The 17,746-nt window shown below is 39.4% G+C and overlaps 1 protein-coding gene across 4 annotated transcripts in view; it reads right to left on the bottom strand.

Moving 5' to 3' along the window:
• The window catches only part of pak4 (p21 protein (Cdc42/Rac)-activated kinase 4), a 34,122-nt gene that overhangs the window by 9,094 nt on the left and 7,282 nt on the right, over positions 1-17,746 (bottom strand). For 3 of the 4 annotated variants that reach the window (XM_018096079.2, XM_012967791.3, NM_001097202.1), the window contains 7 exon segments: positions 9,643-9,860; positions 7,968-8,621; positions 6,825-7,241; positions 6,545-6,678; positions 4,892-5,018; positions 847-972; positions 630-764 (listed from right to left, as the gene is read on the bottom strand). In XM_018096079.2, the coding sequence (XP_017951568.1) occupies positions 630-764; positions 847-972; positions 4,892-5,018; positions 6,545-6,678; positions 6,825-7,241; positions 7,968-8,621; positions 9,643-9,860 (1,811 nt within the window). 4 annotated transcript variants of the gene reach the window in all.

Raw genomic sequence — 17,746 nt, 5'->3', positions numbered from 1 at the left:
GACCCCTATAAACACTACATTTGCTTTTTTACTTTCTTATATGATGTCACGCATAGTACTAGTGGCAGACTTTACTCCTATTGGCTATGTCTCCCGCCAGTCTGACACTACTTCCTCTGCTTGTGAGTGCATGACAGCATGTTAGATTTGCGATATGCTGAGAATGTTTGCCTATGTCATTGCAAGGGAGAAATTAACCATTGACTCTTCAATTTATGCAACTGGTTAGAGTGCACAAGCAACCAATGTATTGGTCCAATAGGAGAAAAGTAAGGACAAGGCCTGGACGTGATGATGTAAGCATATAGGAAGTTCTCAGTGTGTCTTGTTCAAAATAGGCCACTCCCATCCCTTCAGAAAACTAATTAGAGAGAGAAGGACTGATTTAACAGGTATAAATAGTAGCTTTTACAGAGGCAATTGTACTTTTTTTTAATGGAAAATGTAACTCCTAACACGCTGAGAGCATTGTTGGTGATTTAATATGATTTGGACATTGAAGGAGAACAACCCCTTTACGCCTGGTTAATTACTCGGATAACAGCCATCAGTGTAAGCAAAAATGCTTAACATTTTTACATTCAATTCATGAATCCTTTCTGCTCATTTTAAATTGCAAAACAGTTTACCTTCTGTGCATTTTTTAGCTTGGGGGGGAGATTGTCCCGAATCATTTTCATAGCCTTTAGTGGGGGCTCATTAAAATAAGGAGGTTCTCCGTCCACCATCTCAATCACCATTATTCCAAGAGACCAAATATCAACCTGCAAGAAAGGAAAATAATAAGACTCAGTTTATGTAAGGGTGCTATCAGTTTACCACTGCCCCACAATGCATAGTATTTACCTCTGGTCCATATGGTAGCCGCGAAATTAGCTCTGGAGCCATCCAGTAAGGTGTGCCAACTAAAGATTTGCGTCGAGGAACTTCCTTATTAACTTGAGCACAGAATCCAAAATCTGAAAGTTTCACCTATAAAACAGGGGTAAGCTTCAAAATGTAAATATATATATTAATCGGAATCACTCCAATCAACCCTACTTATGGTTTTTACATAACATGAAATTCAAAGGGATCCTATCATGATTTTTATGGTGTCCTTTTTATTTCTAAATTACACTGTTTACATAGCAAATAATTCATTCTACTATTTAAAATGGTATTCTTGAACCAACAAATGTAATTTTTTTTAGCTGTAATATTAGTGTGTAGGCAGCCATCTTAGTACATTGAGCCCAATTCTGAGCTTTCAGAAGGAGCAGCACTACACATCAGAACTGCCTTTCTATTTTTCCATTTCTCCTACTCCCATGTAACTGGAGGAGTCCCAAGCCAGACTTCGATTTCATACTATTGAGTGCTATTCAGATATCTACTGGGAACTGCTATCTTGCTACCTTTTCATTGTTCTGCTGATCAGATGTTGGAGAGAAAGGGAGGGGGGTGATACCACTCCAACTTGCAGCTTAGCAGTAAAGTGTGACTTTGTGTGTATCAAAGAACAAGTCACATGGCTGTAGCACCCTGGGAAATAAAGAATATTACTAGCCCTATATGAAATTTTAAAAATAAATATAAAAAAAATCTGTTTGCAGTTTCGAAAAACTGATTTCAATGCAGGATTCTGCTGGAGAAGTTCTATTAACTGATGCGATTTGAAAAAACATGTTTTCCCATGACAGTATTCCTTTAAGTTGTTTTACATTTCTGTGAAGACACACAATTAAAAAAAAACGGTAACACGCATGCTTTCAATAAACAGATGTACAAATATGGGACCCGTTATCCAGAATGTTTGGAACCTAGGTTTTCCAATAATGATTAATTATATCTTAGTGGGGATCAAGTACAAGGTAAAGGTTTTATTATCACAGAGAAAAAAATAAAAAATTATGCCAATAAAAAACTAAAAAACAGAATAAAATAATGTGTCATAGAGCAGTAACAAAAATATAGAGTGGCTTTACCGATCACCTCTTCATATAAACCCGAAACCAGGCCAACGGAAAGAGATTGTGCTTATAGCGGTTTGACCAAGAAGTGCGTATATATACAGTGGCTTGCAAAAGTATTCGGCCCCCTTGAACTTTTCCACATTTTGTCACATTACAGCCACAAACATGAATCAATCTTATTGGAATTCCACGTGAAAGACCAATACAAAGTGGTGTACACGTGAGAAGTGGAACAAAAATCATACATGATTCCAAACATTTTTTACAAATAAATAACTGCAAAGTGGGGTGTGCGTAATTATTCAGCCCCGTTTGGTCTGAGTGCAGTCAGTTGCCCATAGACATTGCCTGATGAGTGCTAATGACTAAATAGAGTGCACCTGTGTGTAATCTAATGTCAGTACAAATACAGCTGCTCTGTGACGGCCTCAGAGGTTGTCTAAGAGAATATTGGGAGCAACAACACCATGAAGTCCAAAGAACACACCAGACAGGTCAGGGATAAAGTTATTGAGAAATTTAAAGCAGGCTTAGGCTACAAAAAGATTTCCAAAGCCTTGAACATCCCACGGAGCACTGTTCAAGCGATCATTCAGAAATGGAAGGAGTATGGCACAACTGTAAACCTACCAAGACAAGGCCGTCTACCTAAACTCACAGGCCGAACAAGGAGAGCGCTGATCAGAAATGCTGCCAAGAGGCCCATGGTGACTCTGGACGAGCTGCAGAGATCTACAGCTCAGGTGGGGAATCTGTCCATAGGACAACTATTAGTCATGCACTGCACAAAGTTGGCCTTTATGGAAGAGTGGCAAGAAGAAAGCCATTGTTAACAGAAAACCATAAGAAGTCCCATTTGCAGTTTGCCACAAGCCATGTGGGGGACACAGCAAACATGTGGAAGAAGGTGCTCTGGTCAAAATGCAAAACGCTATGTGTGGCGGAAAACTAACAATGCACATCACTCTGAACACACCATCCCCACTGTCAAATATGGTGGCGGCAGCATCATGCTCTGGGGGTGATTCTCTTCAGCAGGGACAGGGAAGCTGGTCAGAGTTGATGGGAAGATGGATGGAGCCAAATACAGGGCAATCTTGGAAGAAAACCTCTTGGAGTCTACAGAAGACTTGAGACTGGGGCGGAGGTTCACCTTCCAGCAGGACAACGACCCTAAACATAAAGCCAGGGCAACAATGGAATGGTTTAAAACAAAACATATCCATGTGTTAGAATGGCCCAGTCAAAGTCCAGATCTAAATCCAATCGAGAATCTGTGGCAAGATCTGAAAACTGCTGTTCACAAACGCTGTCCATCTAATCTGACTGAGCTGGAGCTGTTTTGCAAAGAAGAATGGGCAAGGATTTCAGTCTCTAGATGTGCAAAGCTGGTAGAGACATACCCTAAAAGACTGGCAGCTGTAAGGTGGTTCTACAAAGTATTGACTCAGGGAGCTGAATAATTATGCACACCCCACTTTGCAGTTATTTATTTGTAAAAAATGTTTGGAATCATGTATGATTTTCGTTCCACTTCTCACATGTACACCACTTTGTATTGGTCTTTCCCGTGGAATTCCAATAAAATTGATTCATGTTTGTGGCTGTAATGTGACAAAATGTGGAAAAGTTCAAGGGGGCCGAATACTTTTGCAAGCCACTGTATATACCCCGTATATACTGGAGTATAAGCTAAGTTTTTCAGCACCAAAAATGTGCTGAAAAATTAACCCTCGGCTTATACTCCAGTCAGGATAAATACCCTGTTTTTTTTTAAAAAAAAAGCCTGACCTGCACAAGCCCCTTTCAGCCCCATTCCCGCTCGCACCAGCTTCACCAGCTTCATTGTGCTGCAAAGCCTGTCTGGGTATAGGAAAGGGTATCTTCTCTCACACTAAGATCTTCTGTCATGACTGAAAACATCCGTGCTGCTGCTTTCCTCTTTTGATTTTAAGTCCCGGTATAGCTGAAATCCGATTGCTGGAGAGTGAACTTTGACCCTCCCTCCAGCCTAACTTCTGGGGCTGAACCAGCATCATGGAAAATGAATGTTAGAGAGTTCTGGAGTATTGAATGTTTAATAGACAGACTGCTGATGATCACCCAAGAGGTAATAACCCCACCCCCAAAACTCTACCTACTCACTACTTTTATCTAGATTCACCTACAGCTCTTGTTTAGTGGCTTTGCACTGCAATTACCCCATCTTTCCAGGAGTTATTATACATGAAATAAGCAATTAATTTAATTATTTGTTCTGACTCTGTACTGTACATAAAATATTTGTTGTGTAAGTGCCCACTGCATCTCTTTGTATCATTTGAATTAACTGGAAGGCAAGCAGGTTTAATTTAGTTAAAAGTTTGACCTTGAGGGATGAGCGTCTTTTTTTCAACCTGAATTGCTATGTTGCTGTGCCACTGCATATTATGTGATTTGGGTGTAAGCACGAAAAATGTATTATTTATATATTTATTAGGTATATTTATTGGTATTTATTTTGATTATTGAAACTTAGCGGTAGCTGCTGCATTTCCCACCCTAGGCTTATACTCGAGTCAATAAGTTTTTCCAGTTTTCTTAGGTAAAATTAGGTACAGGTACCTCGGCTTATATTCGGATCGGCTTATACTTGAGTATATACGGTATTTTTTTTTTCCTTTTTTTAATAATTTGATTAAAATGGACTCATGGGAGATTATCTTTCCATAATTAGGAGCTTTCTGGATAAGTGGTTTCAGGATAATGGAAATAATTAACAAATAATATTGGAAAGTATCTCAATTATTTGGATTACTATCCAAAGTGTAATCCAAGAATTACCATGTAACCCTTATTAATAATATTGACTTCCTTAAGTAACTGCACACACAACCCACAAGCCCAACTGGGGTAACCCAACATTACAAGCACTTTTAGTATAAGCAGCACTTTACCCGTCCATCATGTGTTAGTAGTATGGAATCGCTCTTAATATCTCGGTGAATGACGCCTTGAGCATGAAGTACAGACAAAGCTTTTAGCACAGACACGCAGACAGTAGCTATCTGTTCTTCGTTCATCCTAGAGAAAGACAAGGTTGTTTTGGATGATAAAGTAAGGAATATTTTATTAGAAACAATTAATTACATTTTGAGGATCAACACAGTCGTGGGTCCTAGCATGCTGATTCTTCAATAATATAATGGTAGGTTTACTGGCTTTTGAGGATATTGACCATTATATCTGTGTTTGTGACAGTGCACATGGTAGGGAAAATGAACATATATAATAGGCAGTGCTGGATTGGTAAGGGCTCTGGCACACGGGGAGATTAGTCGCCCGCGGCAAAACTCCCTGTTCGCGGGCGACTAATCTCCCCGAGTTGCCTTCCCCTGCCATCCCACCGGGGAACATGTAAGTCGCCAGCGGGATGGCAGACACGGCGGCGCGATTTCGCGCAAATCGCCCCGCCGCATCTGCCATCCCACCGGCGACTTACATTGTCGCCGATGGGATGGCAGGGGAAGGCAACTCGGGGAGATTAGTCGCCCGCGAACAGGGAGTTTTGCCGCGGGCGACTAATCTCCCCGTGTGCCAGAGCCCTAAAGACACAACATACAAAGGCAAACTGCTTGAGCAAGACAAAGATTTTTGTTACACCTAAACATACACAGAAACACAGGATGAAAAAATAGACACATGTCCATCAAACTCAACCTTTTGTATCTATATAAAACCTGCCTAACTGCTAGTTTATTTAGAAGAAGGCAAAAGCCCTTTTTGAAGCCTTTTCAATCTGCCCCAGAGGGGGGAATAATTCCTTCCTGATTCCAAGATGGCTAGTCCCTGGATCAACTTAGTACTAAGAGCTATATTCTCACTTGATTAAAAGCCATCCAACCACTTCTTGAAGCTATCTAATGTATCTAATGTATACCAGTATGACTTACTTAGGGAGAGAATTGCACATCTCTCTCTGTAAACAACCCTTTCCAAATATTATGACAGAACCTTCTTTCTCGTAATTGATCTTGTTTATTATATGACACCTTTACATATTTATAAATATTTAACCCTTAAGTGTCAGCAAAATTTCACATTTCAGTTACATTAAAAGCCAGACATTTTTGACATTTTGTACTCCCTCATTTTAGCGGCATTTCCTTGGAGGGACAAAATTCAACTGATTCGGAAACAATGCGGTCACTTATCCTTAGGGGTTCAACTACTTGCACACTTGCTATATGTTCTAGGTTGTCAGAGATCAGTAGATCCAGTATAACATTTCTGGCTGACTCTTCAACAACCTGTGACATAAAATTGTCATGCAACAAGTTTATAAATGTGTTCCCATTACTGTCCAGACAGTACTGTTGCTCCAGTCAATATCTGGGCGATTACAATCCCCCATTATAGTTTGTTGCTCCCAAACTAGTAGCCTTTCTATTTGCAACAAGAGCTTTCTCTTCACTTGCATGGAGCCAAATTACTAAAGGCAAATAGTTTCGCAAATAACAGTGCGCTGAAAGCAGAAAGAAATTAAAGCAGTACAGGCACAGTGCATCCTATGCAAATGTCCCAGCACGTTCTAAAACACTGTCCTTTACCTGGTGTGTGTTACAATGTCAGTAAGTGCACCTCCTTCCAGGAACTCCATAATAACCCATAGTTCATCCCCCACAAGGTAACTGTTGTACATCTCAACCACATTCTCATGTTGGTAATCCCTCATTATAACAACCTGCAGAAGAAAACAAAGACAATTAATTGGAATTTACAATTTACTTTTTACAACAAGAGATGGCACTAGGATTTCTGAAGCATAAATGTTTATGTATTCAGAAAAGGAAATTATGTTTCAACTGAAATAGAAAAAGAATATCTCACCTCGTTGAAGAGTAGTTCTCGCCTCTGTTGTTTACGAAGGTCCATTTTTTTTACAGCTACAAGTTTCCCACTGCTCTTTATGGTAGCAATGCAAACAATTCCTGTTGAGCCCTCACCAATTTTAATAAAGTTATCTAAGTAAGTCCTTGGATCACCAGGGTCCACAACCATTTGCAGGGCTGCCCGAAACTGCTCATGAGACACGCGCTGTGGCTCCCTCTGTGGAGAACGGGGCTGGGCAGGATGCTGGGTCTGAACAGGATGGGAGAGCTGAGGATCTGAGCTGTGTGGGACAAGCTGTGTAGGATGAGGCTTGTCTGGAAGCTTGGGCTTGACTTGTCCTTGCTGAGGACGAGAAGAGCTTTTGCTTACAGTGCTTTTGGAGTCAAGTGGAACAGTAGAATGAGAATCAGGCACCTAAATGACAACCAGTAAAAATTCAGTAAGAATAATAAAACATTTTCTATTGTCACTGCTAACATATAATATAAACAATAAAGCATCACAAGTTTACTGATGCAAAATGGCCACTGAGAAGAACAGTAGAAGATTTTTGTGGTTTGACAACACTCTGTATTGCATTAGTAATTTTTTCATTTAATGATATCTTTCCATAAATAAAGTAAAGGTAAAGTAAAAGACAAACAACAAATAAAAAAATATTATTCCAATAAATATTAATACAGGTGTGGAAAATATGCAATTTCACAAAACAAATAAATCAGGAAAGGTCTATACTGCATAGCTTTCTTTTAAAGGAGAAGGAAAGGTAAAATCATTCGCAATGTGTAGGAAATACTGTAGTAATTATAATTTATTTTTTACCCGAGACCCCAGTGCTGCTGTTTTTGTTCACAAACAACTGCACCAGCCTAGGGTACTACTGTAGGACCATCAAGTCACTATATTCTCTCTCTTTGGGAATTCCTCTACAATGCTGGGCTGCCTGCTGGGCCAGGTGAATGTGCGGGCCACAGTGCAATGTGCAAAGTTAACAGAAGCATTGTCCAGAGAACTAAGGTAAGCGATTATAATCACTGGGAGGTACCTAACAAATTGGCACCCCAGTGATTATACCCTACCTTCGCCTTTAAAAATTTCAAAAACTTAAAAACTGAGCAACAAATACTGTTCTCCTATTACCTGGTGAGGTGCCCCTCTACTGGGGTCAGTTTCAGCACGGGGGTAGGTATTGAATGCCCTTCCTGTCTGTGTTTGTTTTACTACTCCCTCTGTAGAAGAACTACCAGGAGTGCGAATACTGGGCCCAGAGAGAGGCCTCTTGTCTCTTGGAGACTGCGGGCTGCCCTCTGCACTTGTGTATGATGACTTAGGTCTCTTCTCTTCTCCCTTTTCCCTCTTTACTACTCGTTCTACAGGTTCACTATAGCCACGGTCATTTACAGGGTATTCTCTTCTCCCATCACCCTTTTCATGCGAGCGTGTGCCTCTTTTCTCAGGTATATCTTTAGGATAGTCTGGTGGTGGCGGTCTGTGCTTATTGCTTGGTTCTTGTCCTCGTGGTTGCTGGGGAACTGCTTTGTGTTCTTCTCTTTGTCTCTCTCTTCTGGAATGTTCTGATCTGTTTCTCTCTGACCCTCTTTGTCCATCTTCCCTTTGCTGCCGTACACGGACTTCACTCATACCATTTTCCTGGTGAAACCGGTCCTCTCGGGGGTGACATGGAGGACTCTCTCTACGCAAAGAGTTTGAGCGGCAAATTGACATGGCATCAAACTCATCCAGGAGCCATGCCAAGGACCCATCCAATGACATCTTGCTGCCACGAACAATAGTCTGAGGAGAAAAAAAAAATCTAATTTGCTGCTCTGGACATAACTACATTATGACAATACATAATGCATTGATAGAGTATTATGCAAAAGGGGGTATCACCATTAAAGGTACAAATAAATTCTTTATCTTTTTACATTAACATGACCTGTTTGGTGCTAAAATGACTGCACTAATTTAAAGGTGGCCATGCATTGAAAGATCTTAAAAGTGGGTGATACTGGGTTGAGGCAATCATTTGGCCCTTGGATTAAAAACCATGTTAATGCACACACCTGGTCCCTGATCAAACTGGAAATTCAAACCTGCCTGACAGACATCTGGGCGATTTTCGGCCAGATATTGGTCAGGTAGACCTATCAGAGGGCCCCATACATGGGCTGATAAGCTGCAAACTTAGTCCTTTGGCAGCTTGTAGGATCAATGACCCAATAATTGGACAAACAATTTTACAAAAGCTGCACTAATGGTACTAGCGCATTATGATCCAGTGCCACAGCTCAGTGGCATCATGATCTCAAAACTCAATAAAAAAAAATAAACATCACATCATAATTGTTTCTCTAATGCTTGTAATGTTCAGTGTTGCATTTATTGCACTGAGAAACTACACCACAGTGGCCAATAAAAAGTTGGCGACTTGGCCCAGTGCATGCATGGCCAAATTAGAATTGCCAGTGGAAAGGTATACGCATCGCTTAGTTTTCTTAGGTTGCACAGGCAAGTTAACTGTGGGTGAGTATTCTCAAAGTGGGGGACATTAGCCTTAAACTGCAGCTCACATTTAGCAAGACAGCACATATTTTACATTTCTGGCATACAGAGCATTACCCCAACCGAACTCCCCAAAACAAGTAAATACAGAAGATTCTTGAGAACCTTTTAACCATTATTAGTTACTCCTGTATCCAAGTATGCCCATAGATATTCCATATTACCAAGTATGACAAAGACAACTTAGTGTTTTATCTTTGTGTATGGCTTTTTCTAAGAAAACAAAACTGAAGAGTAATCAGGAATTTACCTTCTGAGGGACATGATTAATTGTTGTGATATAGGATGGGTCAACCAGTGGCTTTGGTCTCTTGGCAGACTCCTCAATTAAGCTTTGCCACTGTCGAGGAAGACCTGTGAACTTCTGTTCCTGCTGATCAAAGCCAGTATGCACCCGGTGTTCAAAATTTAATGGAGCAGAGATCTCGATACGCTTTTTCTTCTTACCAAACATGGTAGCTAATGAACCTATAGGAGGTAGATTTTATGAAAAGGCGGAGAAGAATTAAAATGTGCTAAAAAAAAAAAAAAAAGTAAACAAACACGGCAAAAAAGCGTTAAACCAATCTTTACCTCACAGTGCATTAATAATCCAATTATTCTAATAGACAAAATATTTTAATTTGTGCTTATTGATGTTTTTTTTATCAAACTAAGATCACAAAGGAATACAAAAATAATGAACCAGAGATGTTACCGTGAGAAGGGTTAAATGAGCCAAAAAGCCCATCCACTGTGCAATAAATAATGTGAAAGCCTTATTATGACAGAAACTATCTTCATACCCAATGGACATTTTGTCTTCCATTAGCCCTACTTACCCTGACCTCTCTGATTCTTTCTTTTAGTCACTTTCTAAGTCCGTGTTTACCAATATCTTGCACTGATGGTTTCAAACTACTTTAAACAGACTGTCTTTAGGTTAGAATTCATAGCACAAAATTTTAACGGTTAATCTGTGCAACTAAGGCAGCAGCTCACAGTTGGCCACAGGGGCGTAAAGAAATTATTTGCATGTCTCTACCCATGATTCATTAAGTGGAAGTTAAAAAATCTCTGTTTTGGTATTAAGGGAATGTGTGTATAGCACGACGCATGTGATTCTCTTTTGTTATAGAAAGGCATTTCCTGGATTTAAAGCCATACACAGAAACGTATGTGCAATACAGCCACAGGTCTTATTGAGATTACTCATCAGGCCCTCTGTGGAGACTGGTAAAAGAGACTGAAAAATTAGACTCTTTATAAGACAAAGTTAATGCTCTCAAATTGTTTAAAAGGTTAACAAAATAACAATAATCCAAAAAGGTTAAATAAAGTAAAAAATATACAGAATTAAGAATATACCGAAACATTAAAAGAACAGTAACACCAAAAAATTAACAGATAAGCTCTGTAGCTTTTTCTCCTTTTTTTCTAGCTTGAATGGCTGCCAAAGCTGATATACACCAGCTTGTTTTTAATTACTTTAAAACATTTAATTTTTTTGTTTCAACTGTTCCTTTAAGGCAGGGGTTCCCAACCACCAGGCCACAGACCAGTGATGGGCTGTGGGCTGTGTTGCAACAGGCTTCCTCTGATCCTGGCAATTGTTACACAGTTAAACAGACACACATAAGGTCACATATGACGCAACATCGCGCGTAACACTTTGTATGGCACACCGGCACACATAACGCTGCGTATGATGCGCCGGCACGCATACCGCATCAGTGGCACTTCATACCTGTCAACAGTGGTTGTCTGCATGGTCTGCTAATTACCTCCCCCCAGTAATTGAACGGCGTCCCCATTTTCTTAATTGTAAACCATTCTGTGGTGCAAAAATGTTGGGGCTGCTGCTTTAATGGATTTAACCAGGGACCACAAATTAATCATTAAAGCATAACAGATTATTCTTCACTATTCACAAATATTTTTACTTCCATGTTTTTACTAACCCCACCTACTACTTCTTTTGCCCATATTATATCTCAATCACAAAATAATATTTACTTTCGCCATTTAGGTGCTTTAGTACTTACGTTCTTTATGCAGCCTTTTTTCTTTCCAAAATGGTCAGTAACCCCAGAACTATCGGTTTTAAACTCCATAAATACATCTTACTGACACCTCAGAAGTTATTCCTACTTTAATAAGCACTTTAGCACAAGTCACTATCATTTCCAAGAGCAGAAGCAGCTGTTTACTACTTGCTGGAATTGATCATCTGTCACAGCTGCACTCTTTCCTTCATTTGTCACATGGGATGCAAAACTAAAAGACAAATGTCTATACTAGGACACTAGAACAATCAGTAACAAAGAAGTTTGTATGGGACATCAATAACATCATATTCAGCCAACACAGCATTGAACGCACAATTCATCTAGAGTTCAATCTGAGATATGATCAAGACAAACATATGTAAAATTGTTAAAGAGAATGATACAGTATTAAAACAAAAGCAACATAAGGATGCCTTGTAAGAAAGATCAGCCAGCTGCCCACCTATGAATGTAGAAACACCAGTTGGAAAACCAGCCAGGAACATTATACAATTACCACTGTCACTATATATATATGCACACACACACATAGTATATACACACAATCATAAAACCACATACTTGCTTGTATAGTAGTAAAAGCACTGCATAAATGTAGCCCAATTTAGTCCACTATGCACTTATTTGCACTTAAATCCATACCTATATGGGGGAAAACATAAAAATTCTACGCTGACAGTGTCCAGGACATCACTGAAATGCAAGGCAAAAATGCTAACCAATGAGCCGTCAGGCTGCCTACTTTGATTTAAAACTAAGTTTTCTTTAATAAGAGGGCAACAGATATCTCTGTTCCTTATCTCTGATAAGGCGACCATAGCAACCAACCAAAGAAGTAATGGTGGCTGTACATATTACAATAATGATCTTTCCTGCAACCATTTGTAGACTACACTAACAAGCTGAATCGCCAGATATGCAGGTACAAACAAATGAAGTCTACTCCTATCTGATAATTATGTACTAAATGTTTGCCTGTGCTCAAATAACGAGACGACCAATATGCAAGGCCTTTCCCAATATCTGTCGTCTTGTCTCCTGCCATGCACTTACCAATTACTGTAACTGCACATACTCTTACTTCCCAGCCTCATCTGCATATCATTAGCTGACTTGTGGCACTCAATTGTATTAAAAATATGCCACTTAAGTACAATAGTAGGGGGAACAAAAGCACACTCTTAGTGGTCGGAGCATTAGGATCTATGGAGCACTTGTGCCCCCCCCCCCACACTGCGCTCTGCACTGAACACAAAATCATGGTGGGTAGGGGGTGCCTCCCCCACCCGTCCCTTTAGAACAGAATAGCCTGATGCAGATTCTACTCAATACAGGTATATATTTCATGCAGAGTCCAAAACAGAGCACAAAGGGCCTGCGGCTATTTGCACAATGCCTCAAAAAGTAGGCAAGTGAAAAAAATGGCAATTTGCCTCTTGCACTTTCCAAACTGAACACGGCATTGTCAATTAGCGCTATAGCCTGCAGAAGGAGCCAGGCAGAAATGTGTAATGTGTTGCTTTACATTTTTTGTGGTATTGGCAGTTCCTTTAAAGAACATGCCAACCCAAAAAATTATTTTTTGCCTAATAAAAGAAATTCTAAAAATTTCTAATCAACTTTTCATTAAGAATTTATTACAAAAGCATTTGCTTAACTCCTGTTATGAATTTTTTAACAATGTTGCAAAAGCTAGTCTCCTCCAGCAAGACAGGTCTGTTAATCTGCTGGTTTATGTTACATTGTTTCAAAAGTCAAAACCACCAGAAGTGAGAATAGAAAATGACAAACACTGCATTTAACAATCATATATAACTTATATCACTTTTACATATAAATGTTAAATAACTTAAAAACCATTTCAAATTTGTGATGAATACGTATTGAAAAATTTCTTAAAATCATGTTTCCTTTTAACATTTTATTTTTGGATTGACATGCCCTTTGAAGGGTAGAAATAGTGTCAAGAACAAACCACAGCCTACTACACCTCTAAAAACAGAATGAATGTGTGATTTATTTTCCTTTTGTGCTATTTAACTGGAAATTACCCCAAAAACCCTCCTAGTACCACCCATATGTTCACTTCCTACTAGCTGCTTTCCCAGGCAGTACAAGAGACCCTGCAGCCAATCAGCATTTAGACAGGCTAGGGAACTGTAGTTTATTATTTCTTGTGTGAAGACAGAGCTGTAACTAGTTACCCACCTCCTACTGTGCCTTCTGGGCAAGGAGAGTTCAGACAAGCCTATCACTCAATTACAACAGAAAGCAGACCAGAGTGGATCTACAGGGAACTCCAATTAATTTAGTTTTAGCCCAGACTGATATCTGGCAAAGTATAATCATTCAACACACAATTAAAGTGATTTTCAAATATGCAACAATTCCCCTTTAATGACAATAACAATACAATTTACAAGAACTAACTGAATGTATTCTGGCCCTCAAACTTGTTGTGGGTAAGTGCACAAGGTAAGGAATTGTGACTTGCATGTGGCAAATGTAATGGGGGGATGAACTGAAAAATTACCTAATGCAAGGGTAGTACATACTAGCTGGGTTTTAATCAGAAATAAAGAAACATGAAAATAACAGTATTTAGCCAAAATGATAAAACAGAGAAGCAAAGAAAAGCATCCCAAAAATGACTACAGCTGAGGTTTTATATTTCAAGTCTCACAGTCATGTGCACAATTATGGCAGTGAAAGTTCAACTGTACCTAAATACAGTGACTTTCAAGCTGTCTTGTCCACAGAGTGAACATCATCTTTATTTATTAATATAGTGCCAGCAAGTCATGCACCCCTTTTGTTATTTTATAGCAGCGGTTCTCAACCTGTGGGTCGGGACTCCTTTGCGGGTCGAAAGACCCTTTCACAGGGGTTGCACATATTTCTGATGGTCTTCGGAATAATTTTATGGCTGGCGGTCACCACAGCATGAGGAACTGTATTAAAGGGTCACGGCAGGAAGGTTGAGAACCACAGTTTTATAGCCGACTGTTGCCTTACAATAGCTTAAAAAACAATGGTTACTGAATAACAATGGCATCAGATTGTAGATGATATTCTTCAAAGTCCCTACCACTGCAAATGTTAAAAAGTGCAGGATCCTGTATTCTATGAAATGTGAGAAATGCAGGAATCCGATTACCACAGTATTGACAATGTTCCCCTAAGGAAAAAATCTGAATATTTATGTTAAATTCAATGTTTCTGAGCATAAAGCTGTGACTGTAAGTGACCCCTGAGAAAGCATTACTTTTTCTTTACCTTGCACTTGTGGCAGTACAGTAAGATAACTTAGTTATGCGCATCGGAACACTCACCCTTATCGTGCCCTGTTATTCCAGACACCATAGAGACCGATTATATGACAGCCATCCAGGAGAGAAGCAAGAAAATCTGTTCCTCCCCTTTTGATTTGGCAGACAGGATCAGACTGCTGAATCCGCAATGGAAGACTTTCTGTTTCTGCTAGGTAGGCCCTATATGCTTTCTCACACTCTCACACTGCCCCAGACAGTTTCATGACGTTGGAAAAAGCTCCTCCCCAGACCATGGGAGGGAGAGTGGAGGGGGAGGAGAGCAGCATAAAGAAAATGCACAAGGACACAGGAAAACAAAACATAGGACAGGAGAGAAGGCAAGTAGGGAGAGAAAGGCAGAACAGGCATCAGGAGTACAGAGCTGAGTAAGAATGCAGAGACAGCAGATTGGTTGGTGCAAAAAGATGCAGATAGTAAAGGAATGTGCAGGACAGGCTGTATAGGGAATGTCCGGCTGAAAGCATTGCACCATATTGAAAGGCTGCAAATATTCAGTTCAGCTACAGAAAAGTGCACTCCACCTTCCTTATTCCCACTGCTGTATTAAATCTACAGATGTGGAAGTCCACTGCATTAAATCTACAGATGTGGGAACAGGATAGCTTTACTTCTGCTCATTTATTGCATTCCATGAGAGATTGCTGGATGTAAAGGAACAACTTAGACTAAGGATTCTAAGGCACAGATGCAGTAACGAAACTCCTTCTCAGGTTGTTAAAATAAATCACATTTATATATGTAGAAAAATGCCTGCCAAATACTTTGGTCCTGTCATTATGTTCTATTAATTTCTGAAAAACAGGAATCAGCCATGTGCCCGAACAGAGGCTAGGCTTTCCAGAATTACAAGAGAAGCAAGTTCTGGATCAGGCACACACTTGCAGGAGATAGAACATGTTATAGGAAGGAGAAACAGCACGCTATAAAGGGAATGCTTTCCTGCTTTCACTATACAAAACCAAGCAGCAGATACTGTGATGTGGCCTCATTCTTATGCCATTACTGTAAAGAAATTTGATACTGCTCCTGGTACTCCCTCACATTTTATAAGCATGGCAAAAATTAATATTAATTGCTGCATACATATTGAGAAGCCCTATCTACAACAAGAGAATAATATATTTCACACTCCAAGAAACAGCATTACATTCTGGAAGGATAAAAAATGCCTATGCTCATGCCAGGTAAAACAAAACAAAAAAAAAAAATAATATATATATATATATATATATATATATATATATATATATATATATATATATCTTTTTTTTTTACATGATAGATTAGTGATGCCCCTTCCTCTTTCTTGAACGTATACAGATGTGCTCTCCTCAGTCTCAACAATAGAGAAACAAGTATTTATAAGAACTATAAACATCCAGAATTGAGATCTGATCAGCTATCGCACAACACCATTATATTGTACTGATGTAACTTCCAAACTAAGTACATATGAAAAGCCCCAACACATGGTCTATCCCACTTTGCTTCTGATGGAACATCTAATATTAAAGGGGCTCAATTTCCAACAATTTCTGCTTACTTGCACCACCAGTGTGAGTCGCCGATTAAGACGCTCCCTTATAGGCTATAATACTTCCTTAAAGGAGAAGGAAAGGCTAATAAAGAGTTAATCTCAAGCTGCAGGCATACATTCAGTTCTCTCAACTGATTCCTTCAGATGATCAGAAGCCTCAAAAAAAAACTGAGCTCTGTAAAGAAAGTTCCCATAATGCCTTGCTTCTGCACCAAGACCAGTGTACATGCTCAGTTAGCAACACCATGAGGAAGCTTTCTGCTCATTGGCTCAGATCCACATTCCTAAGGGGGGAGTGAGTTCTTAGCATTCTTGAGGGAGGGGGGAGCAGGAGAGGGGAGAGAGCTGCATGTCTCTGGCACAAGAAAACAAAGACAACAAATCTTTTAACAGAGGACTTTGACAGCGTTTCTGTGAGTGCTTATGGCTGTATTTACATAGACCTTTCTGATAAAGTTTACTCAATTTTTACCTTTCCTTCTCCTTGGGATACTGAATAAATATTTTTTACCCACAGATGGAGAATAAATTACTGAGGGGTTAAAAAAAAATACTGAATCACATTCTTTCAAGTTGTATGATGTTTACTAGAAAATGGTTATTGGAATGACTGGAAGCATCAAATAATAGCATCTTCACCGTAAATCCTAAATTTTAACTACTGTTCATCACTGATGCATCTGCCGAGCAAGCAATAATAAGTAGCACCACAACAGCTGCTTCTAAATTCTTTAGATGCACAAGTCTTACATTCATACTTTGTCTACAAACACTGTAGCAACTGCTATATTACTGACCTTTCTTACCGCAGCGATTAGCTCATATGCTGGATTTCTGATTCTGGCCTACCATCTGAGAGCACCCCCTACCAGATTAATTCAATGCCATATAGCAGATATCCTGTGGTAGATTAACACTTATGCTTCATAAAAGCTCATAAACAGGAAAAAACAGAGTAGACTTTTCCCAAGCTCAATGAACAATTGCAGGACAGGCAAAAATATAGAAAACCCGCAGAGATATTTTAGCAACCACAGACCTCCAACCAAGCATGAAGAGCAAGAAAGAAATCAGACCTGTACTACTCCTGCTAACTAAAGCTATACAAACAAAGGAACGTCATTGAAAATTCTCTGCACAACTTAAATATTTTGTAGTTGGGCTTTTATTCCATCACACAAACAAAATCTGAATACAAATATATTAGAAATAATTTCAGGATAACACCTTGCAACTAAAGCATTAAAAAAGTAAGGCAGCCTTTCACAGTTGCTATTTCTGTTACTAAATGTTTCTATAAGGACTTCTGTTCGGTAATAACTCTTAGCTTTAGTGCAGAAACCCCAGATCTCACATGAACTATTCCAAGCCCTGTTTTGTGTAAACAGACTAACAATACATGACTCATGGGTAAAGACTTCCATCAGTGCAGAAACA

Source organism: Xenopus tropicalis, chromosome 8, assembly GCF_000004195.4.
Source record: "Xenopus tropicalis strain Nigerian chromosome 8, UCB_Xtro_10.0, whole genome shotgun sequence".
Lineage (NCBI taxonomy): Eukaryota > Metazoa > Chordata > Amphibia > Anura > Pipidae > Xenopus > Xenopus tropicalis.
Note: the sequence above shows the minus strand (reverse complement) of the source record. Positions and strands in the feature narration are given on the sequence as shown.